Source organism: Syzygium oleosum, unplaced genomic scaffold, assembly GCF_021117445.2.
Source record: "Syzygium oleosum isolate NSW1041296 unplaced genomic scaffold, Sole_v2.1 Sole_v2.09, whole genome shotgun sequence".
Classification (NCBI taxonomy): Eukaryota; Viridiplantae; Streptophyta; class Magnoliopsida; order Myrtales; family Myrtaceae; genus Syzygium; species Syzygium oleosum.
The window spans coordinates 11,821,816-11,841,423 of record NW_026607493.1 but is presented as its reverse complement, the minus strand read 5'-3'; the positions used below and the strand labels follow the sequence as shown (position 1 = coordinate 11,841,423).

The following is a 19,608-nucleotide window of genomic DNA, read 5'->3' as shown; positions in this document are numbered from 1 at the left end:
AAATGGCAAGCATGTGGAGAGCGGTTTATGGAGATTGGAGAAATTAGAGGGGCAAATATGGCATGGTTGACTAGAAAAAATTGGTCCCATATGCAGATTCATGGACCATAAAAGGAAACGTCAGATACATCACACAGAGTACAACCAGTTATCTTCAACATCTCTACATTTTCCAGTAGTTTCAACTTTTCAGCAATGCAATTCCTTGTTCCAGTCTCATCCCTCATGGGGGTCCTTTCAGTTCATAGTTTCAGTGTTTATTTGAAGCAATATAATCCCAACATCGTTCTTGTAATTCTATTCCCAGTTCTATTATTCATTTCCAGCAGTCTTTTTTTTTTTATCTCTGCATTTAGGAGTGATAGCCATGTAGCAATATGTGTGGGTGAGGACGTGGGAGCGATATCAGTTGATCTCCTGAACTGAATCACCAGATCGCCTCTACGCGTAATTCATGTAACAACAATATGCAATGCCATATAAAAATAGTTAAAATGACACAGTGCTTGATTTATAAAGATTTATACGCATCATACAATTACAAAGATGATTAGTGGAGATTTTATTTTTTAATTTGTATGACCTCAAGAAAGTTATGGACCTACAATAGTAAAGTGTAGTTAGAGAGTACATAGTAACTGAGCATGCATGACATTAACACAGAGACTACATAAAGATGTTCAAACAATAGACTGAAAAAAAATTAACAGAGGAGGACACATTTTCCACTTGCGTGAGTCAAAATCTAATCTCCACAAAATGCCTCAAAACATACTTTTTTTTTTGTTCGAATGCCTCGAAAAATACTTCACTTTACTATTTTTTTCTCTTTTCTCATGTAATATAGGATAAGATAACGTGGATTAGGACTCATATGAACAGATACATTAAGGATTCAAGAACAAGAACTGACTCTTACAAGATCCTTAGTAGGAAGAAATAATAGCACCTGTAGATTACGAAGCCGCATAGAAAGATTAAGCAAAATGGGCTCCACAGCTTCTTTTCGGGCTGAGTCCAAAATCTGAGGATGAAACAAAAAAATCAGGAGGGAAATATTTCACTGTACAATATCATTATTTGAAAGCATGAAAAAGAGAGAGAGAGTGTGTGTGTGTGCAACCAACCGTTAGTAAGCATGAGACTGCAGTTAATTGCACTGATTCATCTGTGTCATCAAGTAAAGCCAAAATTACACCAAGAACCTGAGCTGTGTACTGAACAATGTGGACAGAAGGAATCTGCAAAATCACGACCAAGTAAAGCTTCTATATAAAAGAAACATAAGGTAGAGACAAGCTTCTTCTCAGATTCCTAGACTCTCACGCATATAAAAAATGTAAAGAGAAATGTAGTCTATTGATCAAGAGGCAACACCTGCACCAGCCCTCTCAGGCAAAGGCGTCTAACAGTCGGAGACTCATCTGAGACATGCCTGCACATTGCTTCAACCATTTGCTCCAAAACTGAATCAAACCCACCGCTGCATATTGAAAAATTATTTGGAAAATGAAAAAATGAGGTGTGAATGCCAAGACAAAGAGAAAGCCTTGTAAGATCAGTTTGTAACAAATTAATGGACCTCCGAAAGATGACAAGGATTGAGAGACGACAGAGATCAGGTTGGTTCTTGATAAAACTAAATTTGATGTGCCTCTCCTAGAATCAGCCAACCAGTACCTAGAGCTGGAAAAAAATTCTCTACGGATGACGAGCTAATCAGCCAATTAGCACTTCAACTGTCGCTTAATATATATGAGTGATCCACTTAGGTTCATGCACTTAAATTCTTGGGTCATAAGTCCAAAATCACGATAGAAGCAAGAATTAGAGAATACATGAGTTTAGTCTTGGGGTCATTCATTTCGTGTATCTGTCATAATCAGTGGGCCCTAGAAAGCTTTATGCAAATAAACAATCTATCAATCTATGTCTTTGAGCTATATATCCTCGTCTAGTCCTCGTCCTTGAGAAAACGGAACTTTCACTCAAGAAGAGGGTTTGGATCCAAATTTACTACTGTTTCTAGACTAACCATGCCAAATCTTTAGGTGATGTAACTGAAATTTTCTTCCATAAGGAATAATCTTTTATCCATGCAGAAGTAGTCATTAACCCGGATATGAGAAATGTATGATTGAGATGCAAGAACATATGTTCACTTTTAAAGATCATTTCCAGACTACGTTCATTTTCTCTACCCAGCATTATATGTGTGGTGGAGATCCTCCTACAAGCAAGAATGCAGGAATCTTTTATCCACGCAGAGGTACTCTTTAACTCGGATATGAGGACTGTATGATCGAGATGCAGGAAACATTATTCACTTTTAAAGATGGTATAAACCATCTCCCCTCCAGACAACTAAGAGAATGCAAATATTTCCTCTATTCTGGCAGTATATGGGTGGTAGAGATCCTCCTATGACCAAGAATGGCCCCGACATGTTAGATTTCTTGTTTGCCATTGCAATGACAAAAACTCTGTTACAGTCACAGCAACTGTCCAGAACGAAAAGAAGATTTCTTTTCCCCTGAGGAAGCATTTAAAGAGTTGACCGAGATGAAGTGATCCACTGTATGCACCTGAACCTCCATGTAGAATAGTTACTGTTAAACAATCCAACCCAAGAGCTTACACTATTATGGCATTAAATTTGGCATGTACTATATCCATAGTGCCGTCGTCTCTCAGCATAAGATAGCATAATTAAGTGGGTCACCAGCTTATGACAATTTGAATGTTGACGGAACAAGGAAAATTATATTAAAAAGTAAGATGTACCACACAAACAAAACAGAAAATAAAGAAATAAACTATAATTTGAACATGTTAAATCAATTGGACAGTAATGTACAGGACATGCACATTATCCATTTTACAACTTTTTTCAACCACAAGGCTATTTAAGGAGTCCATCAAAATTTGAGATGTTCAAATTGGAATACGGATCTATCAATTGGACAGTAATGTACAGGACATGCACATTATCCATTTTACAACTTTTTTCAACCACACGGCTATTTAAGGAGTCCATCAAAATTTGAGATGTTCAAATTGGAATATGGATCTCTCTCTCTCTCTCTCTCTCCAAATACAGTATGGACTGCATAAAGTGCACACCTCAGAGTATGGGAAACCAAAACATGCCAAAAATTCGTCTTTTCAATTATCTTTACCAAAGAAAAAAGAATGCATACTAGTGTCCATGTAATCCACTAAATATTCCAGCTCTGCCCATCCCTCACCTTATACTTACTAAATCACATTACCCGCATGTTTGAGTCCCGATATATCATAGATGCGACGTTAAAGTCCATAGTACAATGATGTAACATGTACCTGTAACGAATAAACTCGGATAATGCAGCTGCAGCAGCTTCTCTTTGGTATCTATGATTCCGATTCAAAGAGCTGCTCAAAATTACACATATACTTTGTACCTGTGAAGTTCAGAAACATCCTTAAATGTCAATTTGAGCATGAAAGCAATGGGACTGAAAATTTACTTCATCTACTCATGCCTTTTTTTCTGTAACAAATGGGGACAGAAACTTTAGCATCCTTTAAGCAATTCAATCCACAAGTGATGGTAATAACATACTTTAACAAATCGAATGAGGGATGCTAAGTTGGAGGATTTTGAATTAATATTGATAAAGTATACAGATATTAGCAGATCATACAGACAACTAATTTAGGAGGTGTATCACAAACTGTAGACTACACAGACATTGACTAACTCCTAAATGGAGCACTTGGAAAGAAAGCGGACAAAGTAGCTCGCCCTAGAACTCAGCATGTTTGGTTAAGAACATTTAGAAAGGTCTGAACTGAAACTTAAACACACAAATAGACACTGTAGCATTAAATGTGCGTTTGTCGGCCCCGAAGAAAAGTACCTGCGTCTAATTTTGTTTGGTGTTCTTATTCTTTAGGCTGAAGCTACTTTAACAACATCCGCTATAATTTACCAAAGTAAGTTGTGGACTGCGGACTACAACCAGTTGATAATACAAATCCACATAAAACCACCATTACAAGGGGTAGCTTTACACTGAGAAGAGACTTCTCAAAGTTTCTTGTTGGAACCAATAAACTAATCTTTTGGGAGATGTCTCCCCTAAAATAACAAAAGAATTCATTAATCAAATTTGCAGAAATTCTCTCCAGTTCACCATCTTTGAAGCTATTTATGCTTCATATCTTGGTGAGAATTCATTTCAACTCCAAGTTTCTATCCTTCCTCAATTCTGCTGCTGGATGTAGAACTCCAAGTTTTCAAGAAACACATTGTGCAGAGGGCACCTTCTTTATCTCCATTCACTTTATTAAAGACCACAACCAGCAATGAGAAGATTTCAGGTACTTCTTAGGCTAAAAGAGAGACTGAATGATTATTTGTCAAACTGGATATTCTGGAGCATTCCTTGATATCCTGGATGATTATTTTTCACATTCCACATCACAATTCTCAATCTGGTCTCAGTTGCTCCAGATGACAAATAGTAGTCATTTATCATTCATGCCCACTTATAACACTAGATTGTTGATAAGTCAATGATCGACAGGATATAGTCCACAAATTGTTAAGAAAGATGATTAAAGTTAAAGTATTGGTAATTCCTTTAAATCCAATGAGGAGGAAACATTTGCATCTAATATGCAGACGGTACAAAGAACTGAGCGGATATTAAGTGAGGCTCACTTCTTTTGGTCTCTTTATGGATATGCTGCCTGCTAGATCTCCAATAAGATTAACCCACTTCTCATCTTCATTTTGCTCCCCATCCCTAGCCAAAATCTAGAGAAAAGAAGAATTATGTTTTTCTCCCAGAAGCACGTGTTAAATGAGAACTACATGTCAACAGCAAAAAGGTTAATTTTTATACCTTTCCCATTTCAAGGTCTCCAACACATTCACAGAATGCCTGGAATGCAGCAAGAAGGGCCCTGCAAAAAAGATGGAAGATGTTCACTGGTTCATCAAATTTAAATATTCTGAAAATGCATTAAAACACTCCTCACTCAAACCATATAGTAAGAATACTAAGTTTTCAATGGCTACTATCCTGTGTTATTTTATCACTTACTGTAGTGGTTCATGCTGACCAGCACCAGCTAGGCCATGAGAACTTCCCAATTGGATAATAAGTTCCGTGAGGACATGAGAATAGCTCTGTTCAATGGCTTTTCTTCCAACTTTGCCACCACCCCTGCAGTGGCGATGAGATATCAGAACGCTGCATAAATCATCGTGAAGAAAAAACCTGATGGTAGTAATAGGAACCTGAAAAATGCCGTAAGCGCAACAACAGCAGCTTGCAGAAACTCGTTGTCTAAATGACCTTCCAAGGCACAGCTGGATATCTCCACTTTGATTAAATCATCCCTATTGCCAGGGCTCTGGTTGATAATAGATATGATGTGCTCAAGAAAACTATAAGCAAGTATGGTGTGCTGCGAAAATGCCTATAATAAAAGAGGAAAAAGAAAACATGACATTAAAACTCAGAGATGAACCAAGTAAGCCATTAATGCCAGGATACAAAAAAATAGAGCATGGAAATAATCATGCAAATACCTGTTGCTTTAAGAAAAGAAATAAATTTACATTCAAAAGATAAAACAAGATTCCACAGTATTTGTTAAAGTTTTTAAATATTAAATAACGCCTTCACCTATTAGATAATGCTTCTGGGTTGGAAATTATAACATGATAACAAAGTAGAAGATCTGGAGTTCACATCTTCAGGCCCCTATTTGCCTCCTCATTTATATATTTCCACACTTAACTCTTGGGCCTATGTGTAGGGGGAACGTCTGAGTATTTTACCACACTTTAACCAACCTAAGCCATTATATTGGACATTTATAACAATGTCTATCATAAGATTCCCTATACAGGAGAGAGTAATCCTCTTGATGACAAAGAACAAACTCAGGCAGTTCATATTTGTTTGACACAATTTTCTAATCTGATTAACAGGAGGACGCAAGTAATAAGCCCCTGCATAAAGTCACGTCTTAGCAAATAAAAAGATCAGTCCTATTAATAAAATAATTAAAAGGCGTCAGAACTAGTAGACCTCCGCATTTAGAATACCTTACCTCTGTTTTTCCCAAAGGGAATATAGCTTATGAAAGTATTCAATCGCTTTTCCACTTAAAATGAAATATCATTATTTATGCATGTGGTACCAGGATGTTCTCCCACAGACAAATTTCTGTTCTCCGGATTTTATTTCTTTAGGAAAAAGTCATTATTCCGCACTCTTTGTCAAAAGATGAAACCTAGTATTTATCTCTTAATATTAATATGAGTACATTAGAATACAGTTTGGCCCTTAGACTCACCCTCCAAGGACTGACTTGGTATGAAAGGTATGGCATATACACCATATGATGTAGACATCCTACAATTTCATTGTCAGAAAAGGTTCTGCCCTCGACAACCCACAACACAATGACTATTATATTGAACAAAAACAATAAAAGATGCATTCAATATGGATAAGGTAATGATTCGTATAACAAAAAAATTGAAGCTCACATAAAAAGCATCCTGCATCGGCCAACCACCACGTAACCTTGATATATCCTTCGTGACTATGTCCCTCCCAGCAGCAGCCAATACTTCATTGAAAACAGCCTTCGAACTAGTATTTTCAGCAAGAGAACAGATCTTTGGACAGTTAAGGGTGCTTTGTCAAGGACACCAAGTGACAAAGCACAGCACATACGACACTGAAATTAAAGATATAGCTATGTCTCATCTCCATCTAATTATACTGCCTATAAATAGCAAAAGATACGGCACTGAGTGTTTCCAGGCGTAACTGCTTCTCAGCTACATGATTTGCAGCAGACAGCAACGATTGGGTTGTCCTGCATATGTGAATCACAAAGTATAACTGCCTAGATGATCTATGTTAAAAGAAAAGACTCGCACATTTTCCTTCTCTTAGTGAGTACCTCGAAACATCATTTTCATTCAGCTCAGCCCCCCTCTTAGAGACAAATTCAGTGACTGCCTGAATAGCCCCTTCTGCTGATTGCTTTATCTTATCACAAATAGCTGCTGTGCAACCATAAAGAGTAGACAGCAGCTACAATAATCATCAATAATAGTCTTAGTCCAATAATAATCAAGTATACTTCGGTATCATGAGTAATCATGAAAGATGAAATTTTTACCTCATCCTTTGTCAGTAACCCACAGACGGAGGAAACTATTCGATTGAACACCTCAGAGGGATCAATAGAAGCATCCTGTAGACAAATAAAACCAATATGAATACTTGAAACAACCGATTCACACTGGCTGATCCTCACCACTAATTACCAAAATTTTTCCCCAAGACAACCTCAAGTGGAGAAATATGGAATGTGAAAAAACAAGTACATGAACAGGGGAGATCTGAATGGACTTACACTCCGTAGTATAGCTATGACATCCTCAAGAGATGATAAGGCGCTATAGGACGATTCGACATCCATAACACTAGCACTTACAGGCCGTGGAAGAGAGAGGGAGATACTGAAAAGCTGATCAAGAATCTGGGAGTGGAGATAAGACGTTGACAATATCACATTCAGTAAAAAAGTAAAGAAGAATTCTTGATGGGACATGATCCACCCATGCAAAGTTCTTGGTACTGGGTAATTGAAACCATCATATTTGTTGCAAGAGACCTTTTTTGGGTTAATTACAGAAAATGGAGAATTGTTCTAACTAATTACTAACCTCAGCTGACATCTTCCTGACTTCAGATTCCACGTCTGCACAACGTGGTAGATATACTATAACCCTATCTCCCAGCGATAACCCTTCACGACTCGGCAACACATATGCCGCTGGTGACAAGAACTAACAGATTAAGGTCAGTGAAAGATAAACAAATTCAAGAAGCTGTAGCAATTAACAGTAATACTTGGTAAGCTGGAGAAATTCCCAAGCAGGCCACGGTCAATTTGTTTGCTATGAGTACAAGTTCCATGACAGCCCAGCGAACAATATCCAGTGGCACAAAGCAAGCGAAACTTGGTAAGCATCTTATATGCTGCAAGACAGCCTCTTTTTCTTTGATAATCCACTGGGGAAGCAATGTATCTATCAATCTGTCTCAATATATGCAACAGCTGCTCAGCCCTACTTCTTCCATCTTCCCCACTAAATGAAACACAGAGTGGTTATTAGAAGAGCAAGACAAATTTTACTTGCAGGCAAGTAGGGATTGAAGACAAAACCAACACTAACACTTCAACTAATATTTTAAACAAGAATAGTGACATTGTCATCATTGGTTTACCCTACAGCGGATTAAATGCCACTGTCCAGAGCTTAATTAGGCCCCATTTGGTTCAGGTTTTGGAATGGGCTTTCAGCCTCGAAAGCCCCTTCCCAAAATGCTGAACCGTTTGGTTCAGCATTCGGCCTAGCATTGGCCAAATGCTAGCATTTGGAATGCTGAACCAAAATTTTTTGTCCCCAAACTACCCTCACTTATTTTGGCTTATTCCGATTTTGCCCCTCTTGTACTGTTCATCTTCTTCGTGAGGTGGCCGGCGAGGGAGGGCGGCCGACACCGGATCGGGCCGGCAAGAGGCTGGCGAGGTCGCACGACCCAGGCGGCCGGCGCCTAGGTCGCACGACTCAGGCGGCCGGCGCCTAGGTCGCCTGGCCTCGGGCGACAACCGCCGGCGGCAGATCTAGCTCGCTGGGGGTCGCCTGACCTCGGGCGATGGCTGCCGGCGCCAGATCTAGCTCGCCAGGCGGCTGTAGGCCCTCGCCGGTGGCCATAGGCCTTTGCCGGCTCCGGGGAAGGGTAGGATAGGTTTTTTTTTTAATAAAAAAGATAATTCCCAAAGCCCTTTAGCAAAAAAAAGTTTACTAAACACTACTTGGGCCAAAGTAGCTTTACAAATGATTTTTTACCAAACACCACTTGCATTTCCCCAAGGGACTTTAACCTAAAGGTATTTGCATTCCCCCAAGTAGCATTTTAAAAGTTGAACCAAACGGGCCCTTACTCATATTAGATGTATAGGCAAAAAAACTAGCTAGCAAGATAAATGGCCATTGTGTAATAGAAACAGCAAAGGGAAAAAATGGAAGACATACAAAAGACAGATCAATATTAAAAACTAACTTCTGTATCAGCACACTTTTTGCTGGAACATATTGTAAAGCCCAGTCCCATTACAGTAGTTCCATACTATAACTAGTCTGTCAACACTTTCGTTTTTGTTCAATAGACCGCTTGTCCATGGTCTATCTGAGCAGCCCTCATCTAAAATGTGTTAAAAGTAATACAAAGGCAGATTGAGAGTTTGTTTGCACATCCTAGCATGTGTTGCCAAGTGCTTTTCGTTGTCATCAGGGGAGGCACCCTCCATTCATCGAGGTTTGTTACCATCTGCTAGCAAGCTTTTGTTTCTCACACTCTCCTCTCTCCATAGTCAAACTTTATCATTCATTCTCCACCATAAATAGCCCCAGCCACCATGTTATTATCCCTTATTTTTGGTCCAGTCACTTCCATCAGTCTTCATTGAGCTAGGTTTTCATCTTGTCTAATAAGCTCCATTGCCTGTCATCCTCCATCAGTCATAGGGTCGGGTGCGACAATTAACCTTTGCGCTCATTGCATCTTTTCAGTCGCCGGTGAATTTTATCATTGATCGTGCTCGCTGTTTGTCACAGTGGAGCTCTCTGTTGCCATGGCTTTCATACTTTGGTCATTTGTAAGAGTCTTTCATTGTGTTAATGTTTTTTCTCCAAAACAGAACATAGAGGAAAAGACGAGACAAAACACAAGAAAGAGTAGGTGTCCACTAGTATTGCGTTAGAATTATTTCTTTCTCTTCTGCGCTTTATCACTTAAATGCGGTTCTGGTGTGGTCACATCTTGTATCTGTGTAAGGTCCAGGCCATCCAGCTTACCCACTTGTCACCATCTTCATTCCAGTTTGATGTGGCCACATCTAGTATATTATAAGATCTGACTTACATGGCTACACCACACCATTCCTTGAAGATTGAAGAGCTTTTGTCACTGATGTTTGATGTAAGTTGCATGTCTTTATTATCCGTATTCAATTGAGGGAGAGTGTTAAAGAATATCTAGCATCATCATATATATTTTGATGGGTAAACAGTGTAGGTAAGTAGGCAATAATGTGTAAATAGTAGGTAAGGGTTGCCTGTGTTGAATAAGGTAGTTCGGGATCAGTGTATTAGGTTTGATTCTCTGTCTCCATGCTCTATAAATGGAGCCACCTATGCAATATTTTTCTAAGTGAAGCAATTTATTACATAGCCCTTTTCGTCTCCCTCTCTCTGTCCCTCTCTTATGTCCCTAATATGACAGAAGATATGAAGACCTCACCATTTCCACAATTCTTGTTTGATACCACTCTGTGACGCAGCTTAGCACTATCAAGCCAAGAGAAGTCCACAAAATTCTCAGCCATTTCTTCCTTTTGGTCCAACGTCAGCACATGCTGGTCAGCATTCACATCTTCTTCTTCATATCCCCCGAATTAATAATACGTGCTCAAGTAGCTTTCCAACCAAAGAAAGCAACTTGATGAGGATCAATTGCTTTCCATATGGCTTTCTAAGGAAAAGCTATCCTATAGAGCGATTCAACTCCCCTGTCATCCCACAAAAAGATTTACAGAAAGTGTTGAGTCTTTGAAACTATTCCAAACCAACACATCATCAGAGAAATGACAAATGCCTCTCCAATCCTTGCAATAAGAAAAAATTTCAAAAAAACATCCTTTTATAGCGCCATATGGCCGCATTAGATGTCACCTCAGATGGAAATTCTATTTTCCTTGCCAACATTAATAAGTGTCAACACGAAAACACCCCAGCCCTCTCTAACTAACCTTCATACCCTGAACTATGTGGTGTTCTTATATTTCTGTTTCTTACGAGAGTTTTCCTGTTTCAGCTTAGTAGATAATGTTTTTAGAGGTTTGCATGTTCCACTGGAAAGAAGCAACTCGAACATGAATAGAGGCTTTTTTAAACATGGTATCACCATGGTACACAAAATCCATACCACCACCACCATTGTGTACCGGCTATATTTACCCAAAAAGAAACGACAGGCAGTTGGTCTTTCCAGAGATTAGGTAATGAGCAAACCTTAGAATATTACATACCTTGTGAGAAGGATTGCACATAGAAGATCAATCAAGTTGTTTATCAGAGGATTTACAACATCAAGTGGATCATTTGGTAGGGCAAAGAACCCCAACGTGGCCTGTCCAAATTTTTGGAAAGAGAGAAACAACACTAAGAGAAATCCAAGGTGAATGACTAGAGTTGGAGCAAATAAAATAAGAGCATGGGTTTCAACCTTCAGAACATAGTTTCTTGTCTCAATTGTTAGCTTTGGCTCCACAGAAACTAAAGTAGTACAAGCACTCAAGGCAAGGGCCTGTACAATATCCAAAGAAAGCAACTCAATAATGTTGCAGAAAATAGATCATAACCCTTATTTGACACAAAAATAAACAATTTAGGTAACTGAGTAACACTGATTTGATACAAAAATAATGAATCAATGTTACCTGAGTACGTAGAAGTTCAAGATTGGAATCAGTCCAACCATCATTATCATCCCTTCCCATCAATGTTAATATATAATCTAGCAATTGATCCCTTCTTTTCAGTGGGAATGGCGCACCACTTTCCGCAGCGTTTATGACAGCGCGACCTGCATCAGAAATTCGCCATCAAAGTTGCTGCAAGATTTACAAAACTAACAAGATAAACCAATGATCCATTTAACATAATAACAACAGAGACAACTCAATCCCTTTGGCTCACTGTCATTTAATCGTCAGAACACAAAGCCCTCTCGTTGCTTGGGCAATCATCTGAGGAAACATAGCAACAATGCTCTCTACAGTATGATGAGTATCTCAGACACCCCTCTAGTAAAATAAATGTGTAAACTTCAAGATACCACGTGACTGCCAAGAATTACTATCGATTTTGATCATCCAAACACGACATGTTCCAAGTCCTTCATTCATGGGTTTATAAGTGAAAAACTTGGGCACTTGCGAATTTTCGCCATTGGAGTAGCATGACTAGTGGTCTCCATTGGTCACTTTTGTAAGTCTATCAACTTATCAAGCATCCATTCCGAAGCAACTCAAGATTTGATATTAAGTCCCATCTTTTCGAATTTTCTCACATCTTGTTAGTCACCTACTTTTAGTCTATTGGTGCCTACTATTCATAGAACTCGATATTCTATGAATATTTTATTGAAACTTCCCTCCAAGCACGTCTCACAAAGAAATCTAGAAATTAAAATGATAAGGCTAGAACTAAGAGCACACCTAACAAATCAATAGCAGTGATAACGGCCTGCTTTGCAGTAGGGTGCCGCACATGAAGAAGTCGTGAAAGCATATTGGTCCCCTGCAGTAGTAAAAAGGTGCGACAAAACAATAAACCATAAAGATCATGAACAAGGTTGTTCTAATTGTATCTTCTGTAGCTAAACTCAGACATTAGCAGAAAAAAGTTAACATAAATTTTTTATATACAAGTCAATAAACACAGTTTAAACTTCAAGCAGTAAGAGAAAAACGGTAATCTATAGGTTAAAAACTCCGGTTGCACGGCTTCGCTATACATTGATGCAGTTTGCAGTTAGTTCATTGACCTGTCCTTTTGATCACTGCAGTGAGCTATGATTCCTCTTAATAGTTGATGCACTGAACGATTTTCGTGCTAATTTTCCAATGAAAATTACTTAATGTATTTTTCTCATTGCACACACTCGCTACACTCCAATTCAGTTGTATAGATATTTATTGTACTTCTAGTATATTTCAGTTGTTATCATACAAAAATCCTCATAAAAATGAGATCAAGAAAGAGAGGTCATACAACAAGTGCATCAATCCTAGCTTCGATAACTGTTGATGGAGCATATCTTGCAGCATATCCATACATCAAAGCTAAAGCAGCATGTATATCATCACACTCGATCCCTTTAAAACTATCTGAAAAGAAAGAAAGGAACCTGCAATAGTTGAAGTTGCACTCTTTATAGGAGATCAAAGAGAGTGAACAAATTTATCTAGACAAGCAATAATAACATGCACGGAAACAATAAGATTAGAGGGAATGGCTGCACCTAATTCAGCAATTAGCCCTAAAATTGGCTATTCAGTTTACTTTCTTCCCACTCCCCTTCCCAAAAATAAAAACAAAAAGGTAAAGAAAGAAGACAAAAAATTTCAATGTCATTCTCAAAAACTAAGGGTGTGGAGAACTTGGGAACCTGTGGAAAGGGTGAGTACTAAAGGTCACGAAGCAGAGTCTAGGTTCGAAAAGATCGGACTTGGAGAATACATGCCAGGTCTCAGGGCATGGTATTATACCCACCGTGTACCCAGTAAAATGTACGAAGGTACATGAATGATTCAATTTTCAACAAAGTCCTCTATTTTCAAGTTACTAACTTTTAGTGTAATAATTTCGACCAAGAAAAAAACTTTTAGTGTAATAAGCGTACTTAGTGCTTTGAAACTTGAATCTTTATGATTAAGTATGCTTAACGAGTAGCCTTAGGGAACATGCTAGCAGGGCCCCAACTAGAAAACAACCTGTAGATTTTCACAAAATATAAAATTTGACCATGTAGATTGTTTATCAGCAAACAAGAAACAATCAAGTTGGCTGCTCAGACAGATAAGAAAAAGGAAAAACATCCTTCTCTCTAAGATGACTGTTTACCCACCTCTGAACAAGACTTTGACCAACATTATCCAGAATATCCTTCAACTTTTCTAGTACGGTATCCAGGTGAGACGCTGCAACCTGAAGCAGGGAGAAGCTAACTCAAGAAAGCAACTACAACATGAATAACTTAATAACGAAGTCCTAACTTTAGAGTGTACCAGTCCCATGGCTTTTGCTAAACCAAGCCTGTTAGTTGGATTTGAAATATTAGCTTGTTTATACATCCAGGCAATCTTGTCACGTACATAAGCTCTGTCATCAACTTTCTGAAGCAGCACACCAAGACACCTGTCAAATGAATGATGAAAAGTTCATATAAACCAGTTAACATAAGCATATGCATGCTAATGTTCTATAAACAAGTACCAGGCAAATGTAGCTTAATTAAATACCATCGGCTGGTCTAGCTACCAAAAATGTACGAACATGCAAAGGAAACCAACCAAGAACTCAGTATGAATGACACAAAGTGAAAATATAAATCTGGAAATCCAAAGAAAAAGTCTATAACTAATTTCCAGCAAATATTAGCATTTTCAATATTGAGCCGCCACAATTCAAAAGCCTAAGCTACTAGAATTAGATGGAGTAATTAATTTTCGATTACTCTTAACACTCCCTATTACATATACAATGGTCTTTGACCTTTGACTTGCCAAAATATCCCACATCACTTGACTACAGAGTTTGACTAGACCTTCTATACATGCTCTCTCCTTTATCTAATAGCTTAAACATTTGGGATGCACTTTCTTTCTTAGTAATCGGATACAAGTTTATTCTTCTTGACCATTTAATAATTTTTTCAGTGTCAGGTTCTTATCTATTATAATCCCCCATTCATCCATTACACATACCATTCTTAGTCCCATTTGCATGTGAGGGGATGTTAAAGTGTCTCCCATCACTTGACTACAAGGTTTAACTAGGCCTCTTACACATGCTAATTCCTAACATCACTAATTGTACTTCAACGCTGTCCCTCAAGTTCAAGTATGCCAATCTTGCAAGTATCATGATAATAGGAGGAACAACTTCCTTCCACCACTTAATCATCGTGTAAGCCGGACCTTACACAACATAGCGGATGTGAATTCAATAAATTAGGTTTAGGACAACGACAATTATGTTAGTAGGGCCATACACACAAAACTGTTGTAATCCACGTCAACACTGGTTTTGACGGAGAAGCAGTGAAGAAACAAAAGAGACATTCAAAAATTGACACCCTCTTCCTCACACAACCTTTGTAAGAATGTGTAAGAACCCAGCGCTGTAGATTGCAGCAAGTTACAGTACATCACCACTAAGCGCTCAATCCTCACTGCTAAATGGCAGTTTACTTTGCAGGTAAGCTGGACATGACAGTCACAGCTTCCTAGAATTTGAAAAGGACTTTACTCGCTCATAATGCTTGCAGTTGAAGGTAGGTCTCACATTGAATACCATCCATATTAAGCAGTGTGAATTCTGAGGACCAAATTTGGGGATTTTGTTGAAGAAAATGTTTTGCTGTAGATGGAAACAGAATCAGAGCACTAACAGCAACCCACAGCAACCCCATAGGATAAATGAAATAAGGCCAACTATTTCATAGTTATGAAATCACATAATTTGAGCAATGAGAAAGAAGCACCTAGCTTGTTATATTTCAGAAGTCATCCTCGTAAGGTTCTTGAGACTATTATTAAGGAAATCAAAAGGAATCACTGAGAACCTCTACCAATAATCAAAGGAGGTCACCAGAACCCTCGCTGGTTGCGACAGGACCACCTAGCATCCCTCCCTGTCCCTCCCCCCTCAACCCCCCCTCCCCTCTCTCTCTAACACACGCACACACACACACACTAAAGAATCACCGTGAAAAAAACGGCACCATATTTCAGGTACCAATAATAATTCAAAACACATCCACATAAAGTTTTTAAAAATATCCTTGAAGGAACTTAACAGGATTCGGTGAATCTAGTCATGAAAATAAGTATTGAATAAGACAAGTTGTTACGGAACCAGAGATTTACCGGTGAAGTAATGCAGAATGTTCATCATCAGATGTGTACAATTCGTATTGTCTGGTGAAACTATTTCCAAGAGAAATCACCCAATCAATGTCTTGAATCACATCCAAGGATTCAGCAAGAAACTGCCAACCAGAAACAACAATAGACATTGTTGGTTAAAGAACTATAACCACAAGAAACATTGTTTGTTTATAATATTGCTATGGCTTCATCATTTTTTTCTCCATTATAAAAAATAAGTCAGTCAATTTTCTTTGCACAATAGAAGTGTCTACCACATTAAAAGCAAGGATGAACAACTGGACAAAACCATAATAGATGTGAAAACCAACCAGTTAGACAATCATCCCCCTATACTGTTTCCATGATAGAAAAAGCAAAAATAAGAGCGATGCCAAGATAGAAGACTTTAAGCTGGCCCACCAATTGACCATTTTTAAAATCAACATTAATAACTTTAATCAACATGTTAACTTGTCAGAAATTCATGATTAATATCCTTTAATTTCAATATGGTTCTTCTCTTGAATTATCTAGTGCCAATTGAGTGTCTTAAAATACAAGGCATATTAATTGTTAACATGCACTTATTTACATTGCTCACACAATTCAAATCATCTATCACATCATAATCACAGGTACCATAATCTAGTATTAAACATCACGAACACCATTTCAAGAACAAAATCCTCTTTGAATAATTACCACTCTTTTTATTTTAAACAATTGAAAACCACTTTCCAAGGTGCAAAAAAGCCACTAAAGAGAAAAGAAAAAAAAAAAAAAAAAAAGAAGCATACATTAATAATCATGTCATCCCATGTTTCTTGATATGAAGGATCTAGCTTCAGGTCCTCCGTGTCGCTAACATATGCCTTCATTTTTGGAATCTAGAGCTTCCAAGAAGAAAACAAATAAACTTTATGAGTAACCATTTTTTATACAGTCTCTTGTAAATGAAAGCACGACCAGATTGACATGGAAAAATTCATAAAACGGCTATCTCATAAATGCAATCCCATACACAACAAGAAGCTACCGAACAAACTATCCATAAAAGACAAAATATGCCATGTCCCATGAGCAGAAAATCAGATAGGATCCATCAATCTCATAAATCTATATAACCACAAACAACAAATCCACTGCTGAAGACTGTGTTTGGTTGACTATTGACAATAAATATTTGCTAATTTGTCGTATAAAAAATGCACATGGTATGCTCAACCACCAAGGTTTTTGAACATGCACAAAAATACTAAAGTGATGCAAGAGAATAAAGAATATGTACTTTACTATACACGAATTACGCTATGTATTAGAAGATTCTCTAGGAGATGAAGAAATAAGAGGACGAGAAAATAATTTCCCTCCTGTTGTTTGGAAGTGTAGGAAGTTTAGGTAAACATATATAAAGAACTTGATTTTGCTGAGATTTTCTAAAAAGGAGATGAACAAACTTCTCCAGCAGAAGAATACGCGGAAATTTTCTTCATGGTGTAGGGTTCGGTCCACTTTAGGGGAATTGATGAAAGAGCAATTTGAGTTTTGTTTTCAAACTTCTTTACAGTCATTACTTAGGTTTCAAGTGTCCTTAGAGTATTGGTTTACCATCCTAACTAGGATTCCTATAAATAAAGGATTTTATGCCTATTTAGTTTTCTCTAAGGGTTGTGAACAGATTAGAGTTTTCATTTTTAAGCAAAGTTTCTTTTCAAGAGAGCAGTTCATTCTTTTTCCTGGCCTCTAAGTCTAGAAAACAATTTTTTTTAGATTGAGATTACTTTGGAGTTGTTCTTGTCTTGCTTCTCCAAATCTTTTCTTGGAACCAAACACTTTGTCCAGGTCTTTTTACCTACATAAAAAAATAAAAAAAAAACGGCAATACATACTTTCGTTGCTGAACTTACCTCATCCTGCCAGAACAAGTTGACATTTCTTGGAAAGAGAGGTGCCAGGTAATACAAAACCTGCAACATTAAAAAGGCGTGTGTGAGAATGACTGAACACTTGTATAATGGAGCAGTTAGTTTCTTGCATGCTTAATTGTTCAAAAAGAGAAAAGACAACCACCCACTCCCAAATTACCATATTCTTTTCGTCCAAAACAAGAACTAACAAGTAGAGAAATTCGTCTAGCAAAACAAACTTCCATCTTATAAGAAATCGTTTCTGCCATTCAAACTCTATTTCCAGGATAAAAGTTAATGAAGACTCCAGACCTAACGTCAACAAACTTAAGCTTCTGATAGACAGCATAAGAGACAGAACCATACTTACAGTTAAAATATGAGTTGCCAGTTGCTGTCGTTCTAAAGGATCATGAAGAAGAACCAATAAGCGGGCAAAAAGCTCCTAATTGTTTCAACACACACGTGATGATAATTTTCATCAAACATCAGACAATGTAAGAAGAAACAAAATTTACTGTTAACTCTGGCACAGCCCCCACCTCAGGAGAAGGAATATCAGGACGAGCTTTGCAATCACTTAACATGGTATCGGTATTATTGTAAGTTTGATGTCTGCATAGTTCTGAGATACATCTGCAGACCTGTCATTAAAGAAATTAAAACACTACAATCACCTAAGAGAAGGCAATCCTTAGTGCATGCATCCATCTGCTTAAACATGCACAGGCTTCAACCCAGTTGACGAATGTTGAACAAGTTAGTCAGAAGGCAGGTAGACGTGAAAAAACAATGGATCAGAGTGTGAGTACCGCTGCTATGAACATAATAACGACGAAACAGCATATATTTAGAAAAATACTAACCGTGGCCGCCGTACTTGTATACATCCTTGGAATTATCATCTTCAAAAGGAAAGGCCAAAGGATATGCTGCCAGAAACTTAGACATCAGTAAACTCGACTATAGATAGGCCACAAAATAACATGCCTAGGGGTGAAACTGGCCCACCTCCATTTCAGGAATCGTTATAGTAAGCAAAAGAAGACCTTTCTCACAAATTGCCCTTAATTCAGCTGGATTAACCACTCCAATCCTCACCTGGAAGCCAACGGATGGTATTTAATGTTTGCACATAAATAGCCCAATATAAGTTATGATGATATTAATTAACTCAAGCAGTTTGGCCAGGTCCAGACTTCTCATCAAAGATTAATAGGAAAACAAGTCTGGCTTTAAGTCAATCAAAACCATGTGAAAGCTCAAAAACCAAGGCTCTAGTGTGAATTTAATTTATTATCTTTCTTAATCCCCCCAACCAGTAGGCTATCGGAATTCCTTTCTGAAAGCTTTCGAAGTTTTCAAGGGGTGGGGGTTGGAGATACTTGGGGGTTCTAGCCTAAGTGTAAACCTCTTAAGGACCAATCACTTTGGTCATTAATCATAGGATTTCCATCTCTGCTCTAACTTATAACAGAGATCAGTCCATGCTTAAAATACACGATGCAGAATGCTCTCTACAAATCCTATTTGACTGCTTCGTAATTTGTCTTCATCTGAACTAACCTGGATAGAAGGCGAGAGTAAGAAAATACTTCTTTCATGCATTAAAATTGAGTGATTCAGAGTTGTTATTTCAATTAACAGACCCAATCCTGGCTTCCACAACTTTCTATCAGAAAGGTACTCTGTCACCCATGGAAAACAGTGCAGAAAAGTTGTTGACCGATGTGAGAGATATCAATAGCACCTCTTGACAAATTTCTTCCTACACAAATGTTTCATAAGAAATCTTCACTGAAGTACCTCTCAAGCCCCAAATACAGCTCTGGAGGTCTCTAAGTATGCTCAGATCTTCCCAAGCCCAAGGAGAACAGATGTCAATAGACTCACA

The 19,608-nt window shown here is 38.0% G+C and overlaps 1 protein-coding gene across 9 annotated transcripts in view; it reads right to left on the bottom strand.

Moving 5' to 3' along the window:
* Positions 1–19,608, bottom strand: part of LOC115691248 (protein SHOOT GRAVITROPISM 6) — a 43,988-nt gene that overhangs the window by 8,783 nt on the left and 15,597 nt on the right. For all 9 annotated transcript variants that reach the window (XR_008817152.1, XR_008817151.1, XM_030617847.2 and 6 more), the window contains 29 exons: positions 18,726–18,815; positions 18,581–18,646; positions 18,257–18,358; positions 18,085–18,159; positions 17,715–17,774; positions 16,605–16,694; positions 15,805–15,926; positions 13,942–14,071; positions 13,782–13,861; positions 12,926–13,061; positions 12,370–12,451; positions 11,590–11,735; positions 11,376–11,456; positions 11,179–11,279; positions 7,935–8,173; positions 7,748–7,857; positions 7,435–7,560; positions 7,198–7,272; positions 6,976–7,109; positions 6,816–6,888; positions 6,554–6,685; positions 5,291–5,472; positions 5,094–5,216; positions 4,893–4,953; positions 4,709–4,804; positions 3,343–3,443; positions 1,378–1,483; positions 1,128–1,241; positions 950–1,024 (listed from right to left, as the gene is read on the bottom strand). Coding sequence is in view for 7 of the 9 variants with exons in the window: in XM_030617847.2 (XP_030473707.2) it covers positions 950–1,024; positions 1,128–1,241; positions 1,378–1,483; positions 3,343–3,443; positions 4,709–4,804; positions 4,893–4,953; positions 5,094–5,216; positions 5,291–5,472; positions 6,554–6,685; positions 6,816–6,888; positions 6,976–7,109; positions 7,198–7,272; positions 7,435–7,560; positions 7,748–7,857; positions 7,935–8,173; positions 11,179–11,279; positions 11,376–11,456; positions 11,590–11,735; positions 12,370–12,451; positions 12,926–13,061; positions 13,782–13,861; positions 13,942–14,071; positions 15,805–15,926; positions 16,605–16,694; positions 17,715–17,774; positions 18,085–18,159; positions 18,257–18,358; positions 18,581–18,646; positions 18,726–18,815 (3,108 nt within the window). In the remaining 2 variants the exon portion in view is untranslated. The remainder of the gene's footprint in view (positions 1–949; positions 1,025–1,127; positions 1,242–1,377; positions 1,484–3,342; positions 3,444–4,708; positions 4,805–4,892; positions 4,954–5,093; positions 5,217–5,290; positions 5,473–6,553; positions 6,686–6,815; positions 6,889–6,975; positions 7,110–7,197; positions 7,273–7,434; positions 7,561–7,747; positions 7,858–7,934; positions 8,174–11,178; positions 11,280–11,375; positions 11,457–11,589; positions 11,736–12,369; positions 12,452–12,925; positions 13,062–13,781; positions 13,862–13,941; positions 14,072–15,804; positions 15,927–16,604; positions 16,695–17,714; positions 17,775–18,084; positions 18,160–18,256; positions 18,359–18,580; positions 18,647–18,725; positions 18,816–19,608) is intronic.